A 19,207-nucleotide genomic window follows, 5' to 3' on the forward strand; every position below is an offset into this window, starting at 1 on the left:
TTTGTTAATTTTCAAAAACAATTTATTTTGAAAGATTATCATTTCTAATATAAATTTTATTTGTGAAAAACCAAGTGTTGCGTTTTCATTGGCACTCAGTATATGTCCTGTTTTATATATGCTCAAATGTTATGAAGCGTTTCCTGTATCAAATTTATCGTTTGTCTTTATTTGTTATGTTTTTTTACTCGCTTATGAGACAGTAACCCACTGCACGCTTAAAGCTAAAATCGATTATGAATACAATCATCAATAATCTGTTATTGGAAGTGTTTGTCCCTAAGACTTCCCTTAAAAACATGTGAAGGTTCATCGTAACAGAATTCAGCTTCTAAAACTCATTAACTTCTGCATAATTTGTATTAAGGGATAGAGTACTATTTATAAAAATTGACGCTTTTTATTATGGATTTAATGGTAACAATTTATGTTTAACTGGTAAAGTATATACATGGATATTTTCCAACGTGATATATAAAATAATCGATTGCAACACTTTAAGCACAGTACTGTTCTACCAATGTTAGTGCATAAATATATTTTATATGTTTTGAAATAAATATCTCGAAAGCGTTGTGTGCGACTGAATAGCGTTGTTACAAATAACTATAGATATCAGCCATGAATGTGATGACTGACCTCATCCAATCCAAAATGGTGTTGCATGCCATATTTGTCTTGAATATTGTCGGGAGTATTTTAATCTAAATGGTTGTATTATTTTGTAAATGAAGCAATAATACAGTATGTGAAAGGGGGTTATGTTTTTAAGCGAAGTATATCCTTAGTATTATTGGTTTTCGTTAAGAAACTGCTCGTATGGTCATATTAATTCGAACTGCAGCGAAGTAGGGATAAATAAAATGATCTATCAAGTCAGGAATATGACAGTTGTTACCCATTCGTTTGATGTGTTTGGACTTTTGATTTTGCCTTTTGATTTTTGATTTTCCTTTTTGAATTTTCCTCGGAGTTCGGTATTTTTGTGTTTTTACTTTTTTCAATCTATTATTAGACATATGATCCCCGTTTAAAAAATCATCTTTAGAGTGGATTGAAAGTAGCAGCGATTTAATCACTTATGATTGCCAAGTTGACTCATTTGTCATTGTGATTGACACACCAATGCAAAGCGGTTCTTAAACAATATAATGACTTCAGTACCCCGTATAATGTTTTTAAACGGAATGAATATTATTTAGAAAGCAATAAGTTTTCATTGCAATGTTCACTTCCCGTGAAATCGAAATGTAATGTGATGAAAGTGGATTACAGCAGTTTTTAAATGCATTCTATACAGCCATACATCGTTATCCCATGTAACAAACGGTTCCCAGGAAAAAATCGATGAACTCTTAAACATTTTGAAAATAATAAATAATTAAAAGAATAATAGCTTAAAGAAGATTTTTAAAAAACAATTGTTGTTCACAATTTGAGAACCAAATGATTGACGGGGATACAGAAAAACAGCCCTTCTGGAAGGATTCCAGTTCCTGCAGTAAAACCCTTGTCAAAGTTGAACATCCATTCTCTCTGCACGATTACAAACTAGTGCAACAGCTATTGTGGAGTCCCTATCCAACAAACACTTATTTTTTAGTTGCAGTAAAGGTGCCCAATATTTCAGTTGACCATCCTTGTAGAACTTACATATGGTATAAGTTGTTAATGTGTTAATTGGTGTTCCGAATAAGCATAACACAATTCCGACTAAATAATAAGCAAGCAACACGCGCTTAATCATCAGCATTTATGTGGGAAACCATTGAATAAGTGTGAAAACAAAAATGAAATTTTACATTTTTATTTAAATGATTAATGGCTTTATATTTTTCTGATCATCATAACTGCTTTCGATACTGTACCAGCCCAGTACAGGTTACCATTAGTACGACTTAGGTCACAAGCGGAACATTTATAATACCACCAGGATCCTCCGTTGTTCACTGCACAGTTGATTTTGTCGTATGTGTCGTTGTCCTGGTCAATAGTTGTAAATTTCTTACCATTGTGATATTTTAGCCGATCACCTAATAAGAGTAATAAGTTTTTATTAATTTAGAGTAATAAAATATAATACGCGCATTTGCCAACTGCTAATTAAGTCCTTATTTTATTTCTATTTATATGTTCAACGACAGCCGGTCGATATTATATATTAAAAACAAATAGATTACAGGATGTGAGAATATATTGTCAACCGAGGCTAAGCCAATTATGACTTCGTCTTCATTACAAAGTTCGAGTCATAAAAAACATAGGAGAAGCAAAATATTTTAAAGGAATGATTGTAATAACTTTTCTTGCGTTTATTTGTACTGTATTACTGTCAAGTAAAGTTGTCGTTTTAGCAGTATTTGTGCTATGCTCATATAGGCGGGAGATTTTGCAAACCTTAAAACTAGGTTAAATCCACAATGTTATCTGAAAATATCCTGTAATATCAGGAATTTTGTTTTATTCAAATAGTCCGTTCCATATATGTTGACATTTGTTTTTGTTGCAATTCAGTGTTTCCGTTGTTCAGTTGTTTTCTTTTATACTAGTAGTTGGTGTGTTTCCCTCGGTTTTAGTTTGAAGCCCGGATTTGTTTTCACTTAGTCTATTTATGACTTGTTGAACAGCGGTATGCTACTGTTGCCTTTACTTTTACCATTATTAGTTGAAAACATATAATATCAGCTTGATGTATATGATTTATATGCAAAACATTAATAGACCAATCTATTTTTTATTTAATTTGGCAAAAAATTACCAATTTTAGACCAAGCACAATCATGAATCGTGCACGATTTTTTTGATAATCTATAGACATAAATAATTCATGTCCGTTAAAGGGTAACTTTTCAATGTAGTATGGGAGCTTCATCATTGAAATTTTACTGTGTTCTGAAACATTGCAACCTTAAATATCCGGTAGGTTTGATCTTATTTTGAAACAAATCGAATGAGTATGAAAGTCATTCATCCAAAATTGACAAAATTGCGATGTTCATTATTGCGATCGTAGATAATTCTTAATACACATGTGTGAATCAGACATTAAAATGCGAATATTGATACCATTTTTATCAAGTTGCACCATTCGAAGCAATAATAATGAATTAAAAGCAAGTGGGCTTCAGGGTTCCTTATGAGGTCAACAAGAAAAGTAATTCGGACGGAAAATATTAGTATAGAGAATTATTCATTCATGTTCTCATAGGCATAATTGTGACATTAAGACATTTAATACATTCAACATGACAACTATATTCTTTAACAAAATCCGATCAATAATAAAACAAATAATAAATGATTAAATTCATCACCTGCATTTCCAGAGTAGTCACCAACAGTTAGTTTGTACTTCGATGCAGCGTCTCCGACAACAAAGGTTTTATATACTGCGTATGTCTTCTGGCTGCCTGGGTCAACCATGTCTACTCTCAGCTCATACTTTTCACTAGATGTCAACATATTGGTGTATTTGTTGCCTACATATAAAAAACGTTAATTTTAAAATTTTATATTTCGTTGTGACATTTTTAGAAGAAAATGTTTAATATGATTGCTCATTAGCCATAATTTCCTGTCTCAACGAAATTATCACTCTTTTCGATATTTAAACTAGTAATAAAACTAACAAAACCAGAATTCGGCATGTATATCACCAAATCCATTTTCGCATTCAATCCATCTACGTTTAAAACTAACTGATCCATTATTTCGTTTTAACATAACCTGGAAGAAAATAAGATACACGGATAATAATTGTACAATGATTTCAACACCATCCGTATCAACCCAAGAAATCAACATGCTGTAAATCCAGACATAATGGCTACCAGCAATGCATCTGGATGAGCATCGCAATAATAAGAATTCGCAATAGGAAAGCTATAACATATATCAACATGCAGATTTTCCTGAAAAAGGCAAACAATTCAAGCGCTTGTTTGTCTATACTTCACATACTGCAATAATAAATACGCAAAGTAATTTCTGAATTAATAGTAATCCAAAGATTTCTACTTTAGTGATTTATTGGTTGAAGATTGATACGGTGTGTGATATTGGAAAACTCATGTTATGTACATTTCATTTCATACATTATGTTCATTTTGTAACGTGACATGATGTGACAAAGATAGTCGTCAAACTGATTAGGGAGAAGGTTGAAAAAGTCTTTATGCTCATGATTGATAAAGATTACATATTGGATGACTGATACACGACGCCTGATTAGTTTTGAATTACACATCTATCATTTATATTGTATTTACTACAAAGTGTATACTAATATATAATATAAAGCTTGGCAATTTTTAACAGCTTTTCAATATTTTGTTTTTTTCTGTGTAAACAAAAATAATAATTTGATCCGCTAATAGAAAAAAATTAATTGATGATACTATCATTACTGTTATTTGTAAATGCATGTCAATATCAAGCAATACATTCATATATAAAAGAGAATCCATGTATGACTAAATTAATACCACGAAAGGTAAATATGGCAAAGAAATTTAAACCCAAGGAAATTAAAGTAACACATACCGTCCATCCTCCCCCATCTGTGGTCATGTCGCAGTACGCCTGAACAGGATTATCTCCCCCTGGATATATACTGTAAACACCATCATCTAGTTTTTTCTTTGTTTGTCTCTGTATCTCTGTACAGTCTTTATACTTTGCAAGTGGTGGTGAAGATATGCCTGTAAACATATCTCTTTATTTATAATATTTAAGGGTATGCGTGTTTTACACTATATGTTTGGTAATTGTTTTAAACCCCTCTGTTTTTTGCCCAAGTAATGCTCATTTCTACCTGAAACTGATTTTCTGAAAATTCAAAAAAGCTATCGAAAACAGAATTCCTCATCATATCCTCAAGACGTTCTTTTAAATTTTGACGTAAATGATACAGAGAATCAATAAAAGAATTATTTCTACTTCTGTATTGTTTTTTATAAGTGATTTATTGCTGTATCGCATCAAATAACATTAAAAGAAACAAATACATCATACCGTTTTAACATAACTTGGTAAAAAAGAAATTATAAATATTTGATAATATTTGAATATGATGTGATACACAGAGAGACCAAATACATTTTGTTGTGAGATCTTTGGTTCATCAGTAGAAATTGTAGGTCAAGGGAAAAGCCATGTTATAAATTTAGATTTGTAAGTGCGTTCTGTTTTCACAAGTAAGCATTGTCAATAATGAAAAATGAAATACATTAGTAATATTGTTAGCTGCGACATGTCGTATGTATAGGAAGATGTGGTATGAGTGCCAATGAGACAACTCTTCATCCAAATAATAATTTATGAAAGAAAACAATTATAGGTAAAAGTTCGGCCTTCAAAACGGAGCCTTGGCTCACACCGAATAACGAGCTATAAAGGGCCCCAAAATATCATGTGTAAAACCTTTCATTCGTATACGAAAGCGAATAATCAAAAGGGTACGATGGTATTAAAACATAATTTTAAGATGTTATGAAAAATGCTTTTTTGACTTTTTGAAAGAAATACATATTAATGATGAAATTAACACTTGAGGTTAATCAAAAGAATACCACAGTTGGTCCGAGACCACAATTGTCGTCCCTTGATTTTCGTTGTTCACGAATATAGTCCCTAGTGTTAGCAGTGGGTTACTTGCCATTAATTTTTATATCCCTTCCAAATTTATTTCTCCATGTTTAATGCCTCAAATTGTAAGTAGGGGGGGGGGGGGGGAGTGAAATTACACTGTAAAAAAATTTGGGTCCAGAATTTTAAAGGAAAGTAGTGATTTGGTCCAGGTGAAAAAAGGTGGCAAAATAGCACTTCGGAAGCTGTCAAAAGATTTCAAGACGCCCTAAAGATAAAATTGTCCATATTTTGAGTTAGAGACGATGAAGTTTTCTATAATTTTGATATAAATTGTCCCAAAAGTAGTACAACACACTGTGAAAATTTCATTGAGAAAGCGCAGGTGGGATTTTTTTAATTTTCATTTATGTTCTAAAAGAAATGCACTACGAATTAATTGTGTTCTCGGACCAGTTGATGATTTGAGAATTTACACGAAACTTGATGAACAAATAAGTCATATAATAAGCACGAGTGCCTTCCAACTCTTACTGGATTTGATACTTATCAATCAGAATTAAATAAAAGTCTTCTAATAGGAATTCACGACTTTGATATTTATGTTGTTATAAATAACATACACCGACATAGTCCTCCTGACTGGAAAAGGTGAGATAGACCGCTAGACGATTTAGATATAAGAAAATACTGTATTCATATTTGCGAAATTTATTTTCGCGATATTTTCTCATTCGCCAAAAAAATCGAAAAATTAACTAGACTATTTGTATATGTTTTGATTGAAAGTGTAAGATAACACTTATTAGGTAATGACTCCCCTCTTGAGTTTGTATTATGATACATCTCGTTTAAAATTTACATCACGATTAAAGGGTGTGTTTTTGAGAACATTATACGATGACTTTAAATTGAGGTGAAGGTCACAGATAAATTTCACGTTCTAGAGATTTGTCTATGTTGATATTGATACCAGTATGAAGCCATACCCGTCGGAAATCTAGTGACACAATATTATCTCCCATTTTAAACTTGAAACTAAGTCTTTCATTCTTTGTTTTATTTTAGCAAGGACTCTATTAAGTATAAATTCACGGGAAAACGTTCTTGTGAATATAAAAGATAAAAATAAGATTAAATATGATAATACACTACTATTCAGAGTACACTGAAAAAGAGTCAATTCAAGCCAGGACTATTTTTAAACATAATCAAAAGAATTTAATTTAAAGTTATATGCAAGTGTGAAGTCTTTTCCTTGAAGAAAGAATATGATTTTAACGGGAATCTAGAAGAATAAATGATATGTAAATGTATCAAATTACTTTTTACATACAGCTTTTGTTTCCGGAAATGGTTTATTTTTCTTTTCTAACATGTTAAAATAATAGAATATTGTAATTACCTTCTTGACCTTGATGTTTCGTAATCGTTGCGTCATTTATCTCCTGCAGTGTGATATTTCTGATAAATTCAATGGTCGAGTTCTCTTCCAATGCTGTCTTAAAAATACCTTGCATTTGTTCTTGTATAGTCCTTTGAATCATATCTTTCATAAGTGTTCTTATGTAAACTTTCATTTTTCTATTAATTGATTTCGTATCTAGCATGGCCACCAGTGGTGCTCCTTTGTCGTTTATCAACGGTATAGACAATGGGTCTTCATTCCCTATATAGTTGGTTCCTAATCCTAAGGCAGTAACAAATAAACAGTAAGCAACTACTAGTATCAAAGAATTCCATTTCAAATAACACTCCATTACTTCTAGCGAGTTTTGGAATGTTTTCCTCTAGGTGTCTGTCAGTCAAATGAATAACATAATAAAGTTACTGCACTCTCGTCACTTCATATTTCAAAACAAACACATTTGAAGTATGTTAAACGGATGTTTATAAGTATATACCGGATAAATAGATGCATATTACCTTAATTATGTCATTACACGGATTTATATGTGAAATAATAGTAAACAAGGGGTACTGCTTCATCTGATAACAAAATCTCATGGATGTTTTTTTAACAGTATGATACATAATAAACTGACGGTAATGCTTTATTATGTAGATAAAGAGCTCCTGCAATGCCGTATGATTTCGATTGAATCTGTCAAAATCACAATTGATGACTGTGCAGTCATACTTATGTTTAGTTAATACCAGTAACGCGTTATCTTGTTACAAAATGCTTATGGAATTCCAGTAGTTACAAGAATAAATAAATCGTCGTGAGAGAAGATTCCTTATAACAATGATGGCTAAATCGAAAAAAAAATTATAAGATTTATCTTCCCTTAAGCCCCATTCCCACTAGACCACGATAGCACCACGCTCACCGTGATCTAAAATAAAGTCAGATCTTGGCGAGGCCGTGGTATGAGCGGCATAAAGATATTACTTTTCGTTGCTTTCATGGTGCTACTACGTCCTCACTACGCTTCTACAACGATCCCGCTACGATTATACCACGTTCTCACCGAGCTCATTCTGCGAACTCACTATGTGTATCAAGATCTTTCTGCGCTCATCACGTTCTAACTACGACCATATCACGATGAATCCGATTGCATCACGATCTTACCACGCTTCTACTGCGATCATAGCACGTTCTTACCACTATTATACTACGTTCATTCCGCGATCTTACAACGTCATCAGCAATAACGTCAACATCGTGTTTCATTTCAATACAGTTCCATTCCATCTATTTCTGATTAATATGTAGATTTTTTGGATATAATCAGACTAAGTCAGTCAAGCCACCAGAATCCACTAGAACACATGGGCGTGGTGGTAGGGGTTGGTGTAGAGGCAGAGGGAGCTCTGATAGTAACGAATCCTGATCAAGCAGAGATGTCGGACCGACCAATCCAACCTAAATTATAACCTATTGCTGGTCCATAAAGCTCAAATGTCGATAATTTAGTGTACGATAGCAGAGATGACACAGATGTGTCATTGATATAGGAAGATGTGGTATGAACCTATATAATTTCAATGAAAAAGATGAGCATGCCGCTGTGATAAAACTGGTTTTATACCAGATATCGATGTAAATGGCATAGCTGCCTATCACTTTTATTTTATTTTCATAAATTTTATAATGAAAATTGAATTTTCAACCTCTTCCCATTTACTTTGCTTTAATAATTATTTTATGATTGATAATCAGAATTTTTATATTGAATAAGTTGTATTTATTTGCTTCCAGGGTACATCTTTTATCAGCCTTATCCCTGCCAAAGATAGAACAAGTTCGTTTGTATTCAGGACACTATAGTGATTTCCAAGTTATACTTTCTTAATCTATTTACATTCAGAGAAAGTAGATGTTGTAGCAGTTTTACATAAAATATTAAATGAATCTTCTCTTTCTTATGCCCAATAGCAATATGCGATATCAAATATAAAAAAAGAGATTTCGTATGATATCAATGAACAAAGTATCCTTCAGAAACAGAGAAAGGAAAATAAAATAACTATTTGCCACCGTATGGCCTTCAAAAAGAGGATCGAAAGATACCAGAGGGACAGTAAAACTCGTAGATCAAAAACAAACTGACAACGCCATGGCTAAAAATGAAAAGACTAACAGACAAATTATACATGTTAAGGAACACATGACACAACATAGAAAACTAAAGACTAGGCAACACAACACTCAGGACAATGTAGCGACAAATCCTCACTCTAAAACACTGACTTTCAGTAATCGAATTTACTATCAAGACGAACAAGAACGATACACTGTTTACTCTTTTGTGGCAACCGTACGGCGTTCAACAACGCAAAGGACCATTATATACAGTTTTGCATTTTCTTTCTTGGAGTTTTGTTGTAGTTCGATGGTGCATATGTCATATACTTTGCATTTACTATTGGTAACTATGGATTAGAACTGCAAAATTAGACTCCTTTTTAGGTCGTTTGTTTGGTCTTTTATACTGTTCAATATTTTCAGTACCCTTTGTTTTGCTTTTAAAACTATTTGTATGCTGATAAAAATTATAAAAAAAAAAAAAAAAAAAAGTCCAACCAGACAAAACTAAAGAAATAAAGGCAACAGTAGTATACCGATGTTCGAAATTCATAAATCGATTGAGAAAAAACAAAACAAATCCGGGTAACAAACTAAAACTGAGGGAAACACATCAAATATAAGAGGAGAACTACGACACAACAGAAACACAACATTAAAATGTAACACACACAGAAACGAACTTTAATATAACAGTTGCCATTTTGATGACTTGGTACAGGACTTTCTAATAAAAACAAATGGTGAGTTTAATCTGGTTTTGTGACATGACAAATCTCCCTCTCGTAAAGCAATGTTAAATATAACATTAAAATTACAACATCACACGATAGGACTACAATACAAATAAATGGGATAACATGTAGGACAGAGAAACACACGATAGCTAACAAAAGATACAAGGTTTAAAATGTAATACGTCAGACGCGCGTTTCGTCCACACAAGACTTACCAGTGACGATCTAATAAAAAACTTAACATAAACTGTATGGAACTAATCATTTTACCAAAAAGAATACATGACACATTTACTAAATTTTATCATCGTAAATATAGCTCAACATCCAGACTTTTAATACGTTCAAGTATTTCACATCCATTTTTTTATGGAAATATTCTTTACAAAGCACAAAAATGCCAGTATTCACCCCAGAAACTAACAAAACCTTTAAAATAGACTTATTAAGAAGGGATATAGTGACGATACTGTTTTCAGGTCATTGAAGATTGCGTATTTTGGCGTTAATATCGATTCACTTATAGGGTCTTTGAATCGGAACTAAACACATTTATTCAAAAACCAATTGTTGGCATGACACGGGTTTTGTTCTCCTCATACAGTTGGGTGCAGACCAAGCATTACATGTAGACGGGCCGAAAAAGTTAACGCGGCGTTTACTCGCGTGCACTTCATGTTAACGCTGCGTTAACTGTGCGTTAACTCTGAAATTGCAGTAGACATTAAAAGTAAACGGGCGTTTACCTCCGCGTTAACGCAAAAACGGCGCGTCTTCTAATTTTAAAGAGTAAACGGGCGTTTACTTTCCCGTTTACCTCCGCGTTAACGTGGGAAAATGCGCGTCTTCTATTTTCGTAATAAATAAACGCGCGTTTACTGTTTGTAGTAAACGCCCGTTAACGCAGATTGTCATCGTAACCTGGATACACTGACCTTAAATATGAAATGATAACGAACATCAAACTTAATTGACCAACTAGTCATTTTCGCTTGACATATTGACGATTACGGTTATTTAAAAATGTCACACATTTGTATTTAATTGAACAATAATTATAGTAAATTTCTTGTTCTTCGCAATTAATAGTTTAAGTATGTTTATTCAAATACATGTAATTTAATCCTCACCAAAATCAAAGTTTTCTCATCTTAGACAGACTGATTCGTAAAACAAAATTATTTGATATCATTAACAAAAACTGACAATATTTACCCTTTAACAAGTAATCTTATTCTATATAGAAGTAATTCAGTTATATTTTTATGCCATAAATGACCATATAACACATAATTGACAGCAATGTTTGTACCAGCCTCACGGCCATGACCTCTTTTTATTTAAAATATTGAATAGTAAGCAAAATTAAATAGTTTTCATACATCAGACTAACTCGCAATACATAATTATCTGTTGGAAACAACCAAAACTGACCATATAAGCAATTTGTTATGTAAATCTATATAGTCCACATAGTAAATGAGTTATATTTTGATATAAAGATTGATTGTATAATAAAAAAGGAAGCAATATTAGAATATTATGACTACAAAATTTTATTTGCATCAATTTACAGTGCCAGCATGTCCTTTTTGTATTCAAAATATTGAATAGTAAACAAAATTCAATAGTTTTCATATCTCAGACTGACTCATATAATAAAATTATTTGTCCGTAACAACCAAAACTGACCATAATAAGCATTTTATTATGTAAAACTATATAGCCACATAGTAAATGAGTTATATTTTGATATAACGATTGATTGTATAATAAAAAAGGAAGCAATATTTGAATATTATGACATAAAAATTTTGTTTGCATCAATTAAGAGTGGCAGCATGTCCTTTTTTATTCAAAATATTGAATCCGAAGCAAAATTCAATAGTTTTCTTACCTTAGACTGACTCATATAATAAAATTTATGTCCGCAACACTCAAAACTGACCATATAAGCATTTCTTTATGTAAATCTATATAGCTGCATAGTAAATGAGTTATATTTTCATGTAAGGATTTATTGTTTAATTAAAAAGATAGCAGTATTTGAATATTATGACTAAAAATTTTTACTTGCATCCGTTTAGAGTTTTAGCATGTCTTTTTTTTTATTCAATATATTGAATCGTAAACAAATTTCAGTAGTTTTCATACCTCAGACTGACTCATATTATAAAATTATTTGTCCGCAACACTCAAAACTCACCATAATAGCATTTTATTATGTAAATCTATATAGCTGCATAGTAAATGAGTTATATTTTCATGTAAGGATTGATTGTATAATAAGAAAGGTACTTATATTAGAATATTATGACTACAAAATTATGTTTGCATCAATTTACAGTGCCAGCATGTCCTTTTTGTATTCAAAATATTGAATCGTAAACAAAATTCAATAGTTTTCATATCTCAGACTGACTCATATAATACAATTATTTGTCTGCAACAACCAAAAACTGACCATATAAGCGTTTTATTATATAAGTCTATATAGCCATATGATAAATGAGTTATAGTTTCATGTAAGGATTGATTGTATTATATAAAAGGTAGCAATATTTGAATATTATGACTACAAAAAATTGGTTCGCATCAATTAAGAGTGCAAGCATGTACTTTTTTATACAAATTAATGAATCGTAAACAAATTTAAGTAGTTTTCATACCTCAGACTGACTCATATTATAAATCTATTTGTTTCGCAACAACCAAAACTGACCATATTAGCATTTTATTTTGTAAATCTATATAGTCACATAGTAAATGAGTTATATTTTCATGTAAGGATTGATTGTACTATATAAAAGGTAGCAATATTTAAATATTATGACTACAAAAAAAATGGTTTGCATCAATTAAGAGTGCCAGCATGAACTTTTTTATACAAATTATTGAATCGTAAACCAATTTAAGTAGTTTTCATACCTCAGCCTGACTCATATTATAAATCTATTTGTTTCGCAACAACCAAAACTGACCATTATGTAAATCTATATAGCCACATAGTAAATGAGTTTTATTTTCATGTAAGGATTGATTGTACTATATAAAAGGTAGCAATATTTGAATACTATGACTAAAAAAAATTGGTTCGCATCAATTTAGAGTGCCAGCATGTACTTTTTTATACAAATTATTGAATCGTTAACCAATTTAAGTAGTTTTCATACCTCAGACTGACTCATATTATAAAATTAGTTGTCCGCATCAACCAAAACTGACCATATAAGCACTTTATTATGTAAATCTATATAGTGGCATAGTAAAAGAGTTGTATTTTCATGTAAAGATTGATTGTATAAATTTAACGGTAGCAGTATTGGAACAGTATGAATACAAAAATTGGTTCGCATCAATTTAGAGTGCCACAATGTAATTTTTTTATTCCAAATATTGAATCGTAAACAAAATTCAGTAGTTTTCATACCTAATACTGACTCGTATTATAAATCTATTTGTTTCGCAACAACCAAAACTGACTGTATTAGCATTTTATTATGTAAATCTATATAGTCACATAGTAAATGAGTTATATTTTCATGTAAGGATTGATTGTATTATATAAAAGGTAGCAATATTTGAATACTAATTAAAAAAAATTGGTTCGCATCAATTTAGAATGCCAGCATGTACTTTTTTATACAAATTATTGAATTGTAAACCAATTTAAGTAGTTTTCATACCTCAGACTGACTTGTATTATAAAATTATTTGTCCACATCAACCAAAACTGACAATATAAGCTTTTTATTATGTAAATCTATATAGTGGCATAGTAAAAGAGTTGTATTTTCATGTAAAGATTGATTGTATAAATTAAACGGTAGCAATATTGGAACAGTATGAATAAAAAAAATGGTTCGCATCAATTTAGAGTGCCACAATGTATTTTTTTTATTCAAAATATTGAATCGTAAACAAAATTCAGTAGTTTTCATACCTCAGACTGATTCATATAATAAAATTATTTGTCCCCAACAACCATAACTGACCATATTAGCACTTTTAGTAAATGAGTTATATTTTTTATTTAATGATTGATTGTATTATATAAAACTGAAAGGTAGCAATTTTTGATTAGCTATGACAAAAAAAAATTGTTGGCATCAATCATGTCAATAGCAAAGATCGTGCGCTACGTCACTAATTGGTAATGAATATGTATATATCTGTCACGTGGTCGATGCTCATGCAAACAATCAACAATAATAATGGCTTCTACACGAGATTTTATAAAAATTGATCTGACTGCTGAAGATATTCCAGGGGCTAAACTTGACATAAATAAATTAGAAGATTATAGCAATATGCAGCTTAAACGATGGTTAGAATGCAGAGGTATTAAATCATCAGGAAACCGAACTGAACTACTTAAAAGGTGAGTGACCTCAATAACAACGCCTATTTCTTTTGTCATTTGACAAACCACTTTACCTGAGCCAATGACAGTTTATGATTGATTCACCGGGTGACAAACGTTTTTGTGTATCAAATTTCATTGGAGGACTAATAATATTGACAAGAAGTTTTACGCCCATTATAATTTTATTTACAAATGTTTTTTTTCCCGAATGAAGTGAGCTATTTTAAGCCGAGCTATCAATAGAATATTTGTTTTCTATCTTTGACATGTTTGATATAAATAAAACGGTTCAAATTGTAAATTATTTGTTTTCAGATGCAATGATGTAATCAATTCCGGCAGGGTAGATCAAATTGATATCAACATTGATCAAGGGAAGTGGTACGATATAAAACTTGGAAAGGTCAAACCAGAAAGTGTAAAAAAAAATCAACCTGCTATCCCACCAGTATTAGGATGGAAAACTTTTCCGTCTAGACCCATACCGGTCAATTTTAATTATGGGCACATATACCATTATTTACTGGAGAGCGTTGTCCTTTTAGGAGAAGACGGGAAGCAGGAGGATACGGACTTGTCACACATGACTTCCAAGCCTCTCACAAAAGGAGAACAATATGTCAAAAGTGGAAGTGTGACAAATATAATGGACAATTCAAAGGGTTCAGACTTATATTTTATAAAGGGGAAAGTTGATGCATCTATGAGAAAAGAGCACAGAATTGTGCACATAACATTGTCATCAATTAGTGGAGCTGTATTAGATGCAAGTTGTACCTGTCCAGCATCTTGCCTAGGACGATGCAACCATGTAGCAGCACTGCTGTTAATGTTGAATAAGCACTGTAAAGAATCAGGCTATGATGCAACTGCGTGTACAAGTAAGCCATGTGAATGGAACCAGGGGAAAAAATCAAACAAGAATCCTTCAAAAATAACAGAAGCAGCATATTCATACTATAAATCTAGACCAACAAAGCTGAGCACTTTTGATCCTAGGCCACAGAACCAAAGAAACATTAGCAAAGAGACAAAAAATTCTTTTATAATGGAAATGCAATATAATTCTTTAAGAACTAGCAAGCCCTCTATGTGGGGAACCTTGCTCTCCTCTCAATATGAAGATTATAGTTTAGAAGAAGAACGAGTAGATCAGCTTGAAAGTTTATTTTGGATCATGTTTGATAATCTACGTGATGAAGGTAAACAGTACCCTACAGCTGCCTACATGATACCAAATACTGAACAACAATCAGAATCTGATACTTGGAAATCCAATAGATGGTTCCGGATCACTGCCTCAACATCAAAACAAGCAAGCAATCTTGGAAATATCTTAAACACTGAAACCCAGTATTGTGATTCTACCAAACGCAAACTATTCAACTTTATTTCATATAACATCTGGGCTTTACATACATTTTCTACACCAGACACTGTATATGGTATTGAAAGTGAAGAGCAAGCCAGAGCTGATTATTTAAAATATATGGCAGGAAAAATACAAGATTTCAGAGTCATAAAAACAGGCTTCTGGATAAATAAACTATGGCCAGAAATAGGATGTTCACCTGATGGTCTTGTTTTTGATCCAGAAGAAAATATGAAATATGGTTTACTTGAATTAAAATGTCCAAAACTATTTCGCAAAGTGGCACCTTCTGATTTATTTATGGCTCTGAAAGATAAAAAAATATTGAATAGCGAGTTATATTCAGCGTGTTTCTCTCGCCCAACCTCTGAGAATGCTTCTTTGGAACTTAAAACTCACCATGCATACTATTATCAAATTCAACTCCAGCTTGCAGTTACAGGACTTGAATGGTGTGACTTTGTGTTATGGTCATCTCTTGGTAAGCCAAATGTAGAGAGAATAAGACGAGACCAGCAGCTTATAACTAGTATGATAGGAAATATAACAACCCTTTGGCGACGAGTTATTGCCCCTGAGCTGTTTGAAATGAGGGTTCCTAGGAAACTGTTTCCTATTATTTTAAAAGACATTAATACACCAGTAATACTTCAAGTCAATAAATAGATTATTTATGTTATATTATATATTTTATATGGATACACTCATGCACATGTAAAAAGTGTTCAATGTATTTTTATCATTTAACTAAAGGTTCTTGAAAGTTAACTAGGCTACTTGCAACAAATACTAATTGATTGGCAATTGGAGACAATGACAAAGGTATATTTCCACTCAATAACTTAAATTTTTTCACACGTTCTATGACACGTTCAACATGTATACGAGCTTTGGCTATTCGTCTTGTAGTTAACTCTTCTTGAGCAGTAAACTTTGTTCTTTTTCCTAGAAATGGTGGTATATTCAAGAAGGCTTGGCGTTTGAGAAGCAGGTCCTTTATTGTAAATCCCCTATCTGCAAGAACCAAATCACCTGGGTTGATATAGTCTAAAAAACCACTTTGCTCAATAATTGCTCGGTCACTTATTGAGCCCTCAAATAAGTCTGAGACATAAACAATTGATCCGTTAGGTGCTATACCAATCAAACATTTATAGGTATGATGGTTCTTGTACGAGGAATATAAATTGCCTTGTCTCTTGAAATCTCTTGGCATTTGTACAAAGAATTCAGTGCAATCTATTGTGCAACGTATATTTTTAAAAGTTTTAAATACTTTTGGTAATCCAACTTTAAAATGCTGTCGTTCTGGAAACATGTCATGTCTCAACTCATTAAAATGACAATACAGTAGCTGAATCCATGTTGTAAAAACTATGCTAACTGTAGAAGATGCAATTCCGAAAAAGTGTGAAATAGTATCGATGCTGTAACCCCTTCTTAGTCTTACTAAAGTCAGAAATAACTCATCTTTTGGTTCAAGTTTTCTGTTTCCTTTCCTTGAACTTTCTTTTGCATCATTTTTCCCATCCCAGTATGTTAAATTGTAAACACTAGTGCCAAGAAAGTTAAATAGAATGCAAAACTGAGCATATGTTAATCCTGTGAATAATTTCATTTTAACATCATTGTCTTTAATTGCCTTTAATGATAGGGTGGTGTCATTTTGTTCATTTGGCTGATCATTCTGTCTACTTTCACAATTTCGCATTTGGTTTTTTAAAATCATGTTTTCAATTTTGGCGTTTAAAACTTCTTTTTCGTATATTGTTTGCACTTCTTTGTCATTTGTCTGTACATCAACAGTTTGTGACGATGCATCTGTAACAGGGCAAAGTACTAGCAATGATGTTTCCTGAAATATAATATTCTACATTTGTATATATAATTAATTTACAAAATTGTACATGTATATGAAAAAAAATATTTCTACTATTTTATATGCCATGTATGCTTTATTTAATAACTGATTTTCCTGTAATAATTGTTGTTAACTGGAATTGAAACAATAATATAAGGAGAAGCACTAATTTGCACATGTAGATATTAACATGTAATATATTACAATGTATCAGTATGTAACTAATTTAAAACAAAATTCTAGCCACAAGTGTGTGCAGAGGAGAGATTTTACCATTTCTAAGATTACGTGCACTATTGTAATAAACATTTTAAATAAATCAAACTTAATTCATGAATTATTTTGAGTTTTTCAGGGATTGTGTTTCAATGATTTTTTTCTGTCAACTGGCTCAATAAAACATCTAAATACTTACATGTACATGTGTTGTCTCAGGAAAGTTATTTAAATCATTGGACAGGTCAAGTAAACCTTCAGCAGCAGATTTAATATCCTTCTTTGAAATTTTTATTGGCTTTCTCCTTGGTGTAGGCGCTTTCCTTTTGCGTTCAAACCTTTCAACCTGTGTAGAATACAAAGATCTAGAGTGTAAATATATTTTTGGTTTAAATTCAATTTAAACAATAAACAGGAAAAGTATCATTCACTGTTATGAATAAGCTAAATTTGCAGTGAATAGCTTAATCTGAATTAATTTTGAGTGAATCTTATAATTTCAAAAGCTTTCCATATAAAAAGAACATGTATGTTGAAGAAAAGGGGGATGTAAAACTAACCTGTTCATCTGTGTGTAAAAGTGCTGGGATTGGATCAGGATTTTCAGCCGTAGGACCACTTTCTCCTACAAAATGCTTGCTGCATATATATGTGGAACGTTTGATTTTATCCACGTTGAAATCATTACCGGGTCGACCACAAGCTTTGATCCATTTTAGACAGGTTTCCCTACGAGTCGTCGGTTTAGGGAAAGGGATAAAAAACACATCTTTCATTTCTTCTCGATGTCTGTACCTAGTATCACTATTACATGTTCCATAGCAACAATGTTTATTTCCTTCAGATTTTGATTGCTGCGGTAATTCATCCATTTAATTAGTCGGAAAGAAGAAAAATATATCAATGAAATTTGCCTCATGCAAAGCGTTGTTTACAATGGCTTGCATGACATCCGGGAACTTTACCTGTGATGTCATTCTAAAAATAGCTTTGTAATCTATTATTAGTTCAACCGATCTTTGCTATTTAGAGTTCTACCATGTGTTTTTTTTTATTCAAAATATTGAATTGAAACAAATTTCAGTAGTTTTCATACGACTGACTCGTATTATAAAATTATTTGTCGGGAACAACCAACACAGACCATATTAGCACTCTATATAGCTGAATAGTAAATCAGTTATAAATCCATGCAAAGGATCGCAATATTTGAACATTTAAATTGACGGAATGGTACAAATGACGTACATACTTATGTTACACTTTATAAATACCCCTGTACAATTTACGTTTGATAATTTGTCAAAACAGAAGCTGAAATCATGTTAATCCAAGACTAACGAGGGGAATTTCGATTAAAAATTATGTATTAAATGCACCGAGTTATAGTTAGCAGAGACATATAATACAAGAGATTGGCAACTCGGCGAAATCCCGTGTTTTTACTCGGCCATATTTAAATCTCGCGAGATGTCTGTGGTTAATAGAGTCTTTATCAAAGTATTAAAGGTACTCGAAGAAATAGTGAAGTTGA

General features: G+C 31.9%; 2 protein-coding genes across 2 annotated transcripts; both read right to left on the bottom strand.

Annotated features, from left to right (window-relative positions):
• Positions 1 to 1,827: 1,827 nt before the first annotated feature.
• On the bottom strand, positions 1,828 to 7,429 carry LOC134691558 (fibrinogen-like protein A). Its single transcript, XM_063552122.1, has 5 exons — positions 6,992 to 7,429; positions 4,543 to 4,700; positions 3,630 to 3,726; positions 3,315 to 3,479; positions 1,828 to 2,033 (listed from the first exon to the last, which is right to left on the bottom strand). The coding sequence occupies exons 1-5, from the start codon at positions 7,344 to 7,346 to the stop codon at positions 1,828 to 1,830; spliced, it is 981 nt and encodes a 326-aa protein (XP_063408192.1). The 5' UTR covers positions 7,347 to 7,429.
• Positions 7,430 to 16,104: 8,675 nt separating this feature from the next.
• LOC134690627 (uncharacterized) lies at positions 16,105 to 18,689 on the bottom strand. Its single transcript, XM_063550600.1, has 3 exons — positions 18,234 to 18,689; positions 17,873 to 18,019; positions 16,105 to 17,451 (listed from the first exon to the last, which is right to left on the bottom strand). Exons 1-3 carry the CDS (start codon positions 18,543 to 18,545, stop codon positions 16,336 to 16,338), a joined length of 1,575 nt encoding a protein of 524 aa, XP_063406670.1. The 5' UTR covers positions 18,546 to 18,689; the 3' UTR covers positions 16,105 to 16,335.
• Positions 18,690 to 19,207: the final 518 nt, after the last annotated feature.

The sequence above is a fragment of the Mytilus trossulus genome, chromosome 11, assembly GCF_036588685.1.
Source record: "Mytilus trossulus isolate FHL-02 chromosome 11, PNRI_Mtr1.1.1.hap1, whole genome shotgun sequence".
In the NCBI taxonomy this organism is placed as follows: domain Eukaryota; kingdom Metazoa; phylum Mollusca; class Bivalvia; order Mytilida; family Mytilidae; genus Mytilus; species Mytilus trossulus.

Coding starts and splice junctions, on each gene's coding strand:
- LOC134691558 (XM_063552122.1), bottom strand. CDS start 7,346: ATGGAGTGTTATTTGAAATGGAATTCTTTGATACTAGTAGTTGCTTAC. Junction 4,701..6,991: donor GAAACATCAAGGTCAAGAAG/GTAATTACAATA, acceptor ATATGTTTACAG/GCATATCTTCACCACCACTT. Junction 3,480..3,629: donor ACATGCCGAATTCTGGTTTT/GTTAGTTTTATT, acceptor TTTTATATGTAG/GCAACAAATACACCAATATG.
- LOC134690627 (XM_063550600.1), bottom strand. CDS start 18,545: ATGGATGAATTACCGCAGCAATCAAAATCTGAAGGAAATAAACATTGT. Junction 18,020..18,233: donor TTTTACACACAGATGAACAG/GTTAGTTTTACA, acceptor TATTCTACACAG/GTTGAAAGGTTTGAACGCAA. Junction 17,452..17,872: donor CTGAGACAACACATGTACAT/GTAAGTATTTAG, acceptor ATTATATTTCAG/GAAACATCATTGCTAGTACT.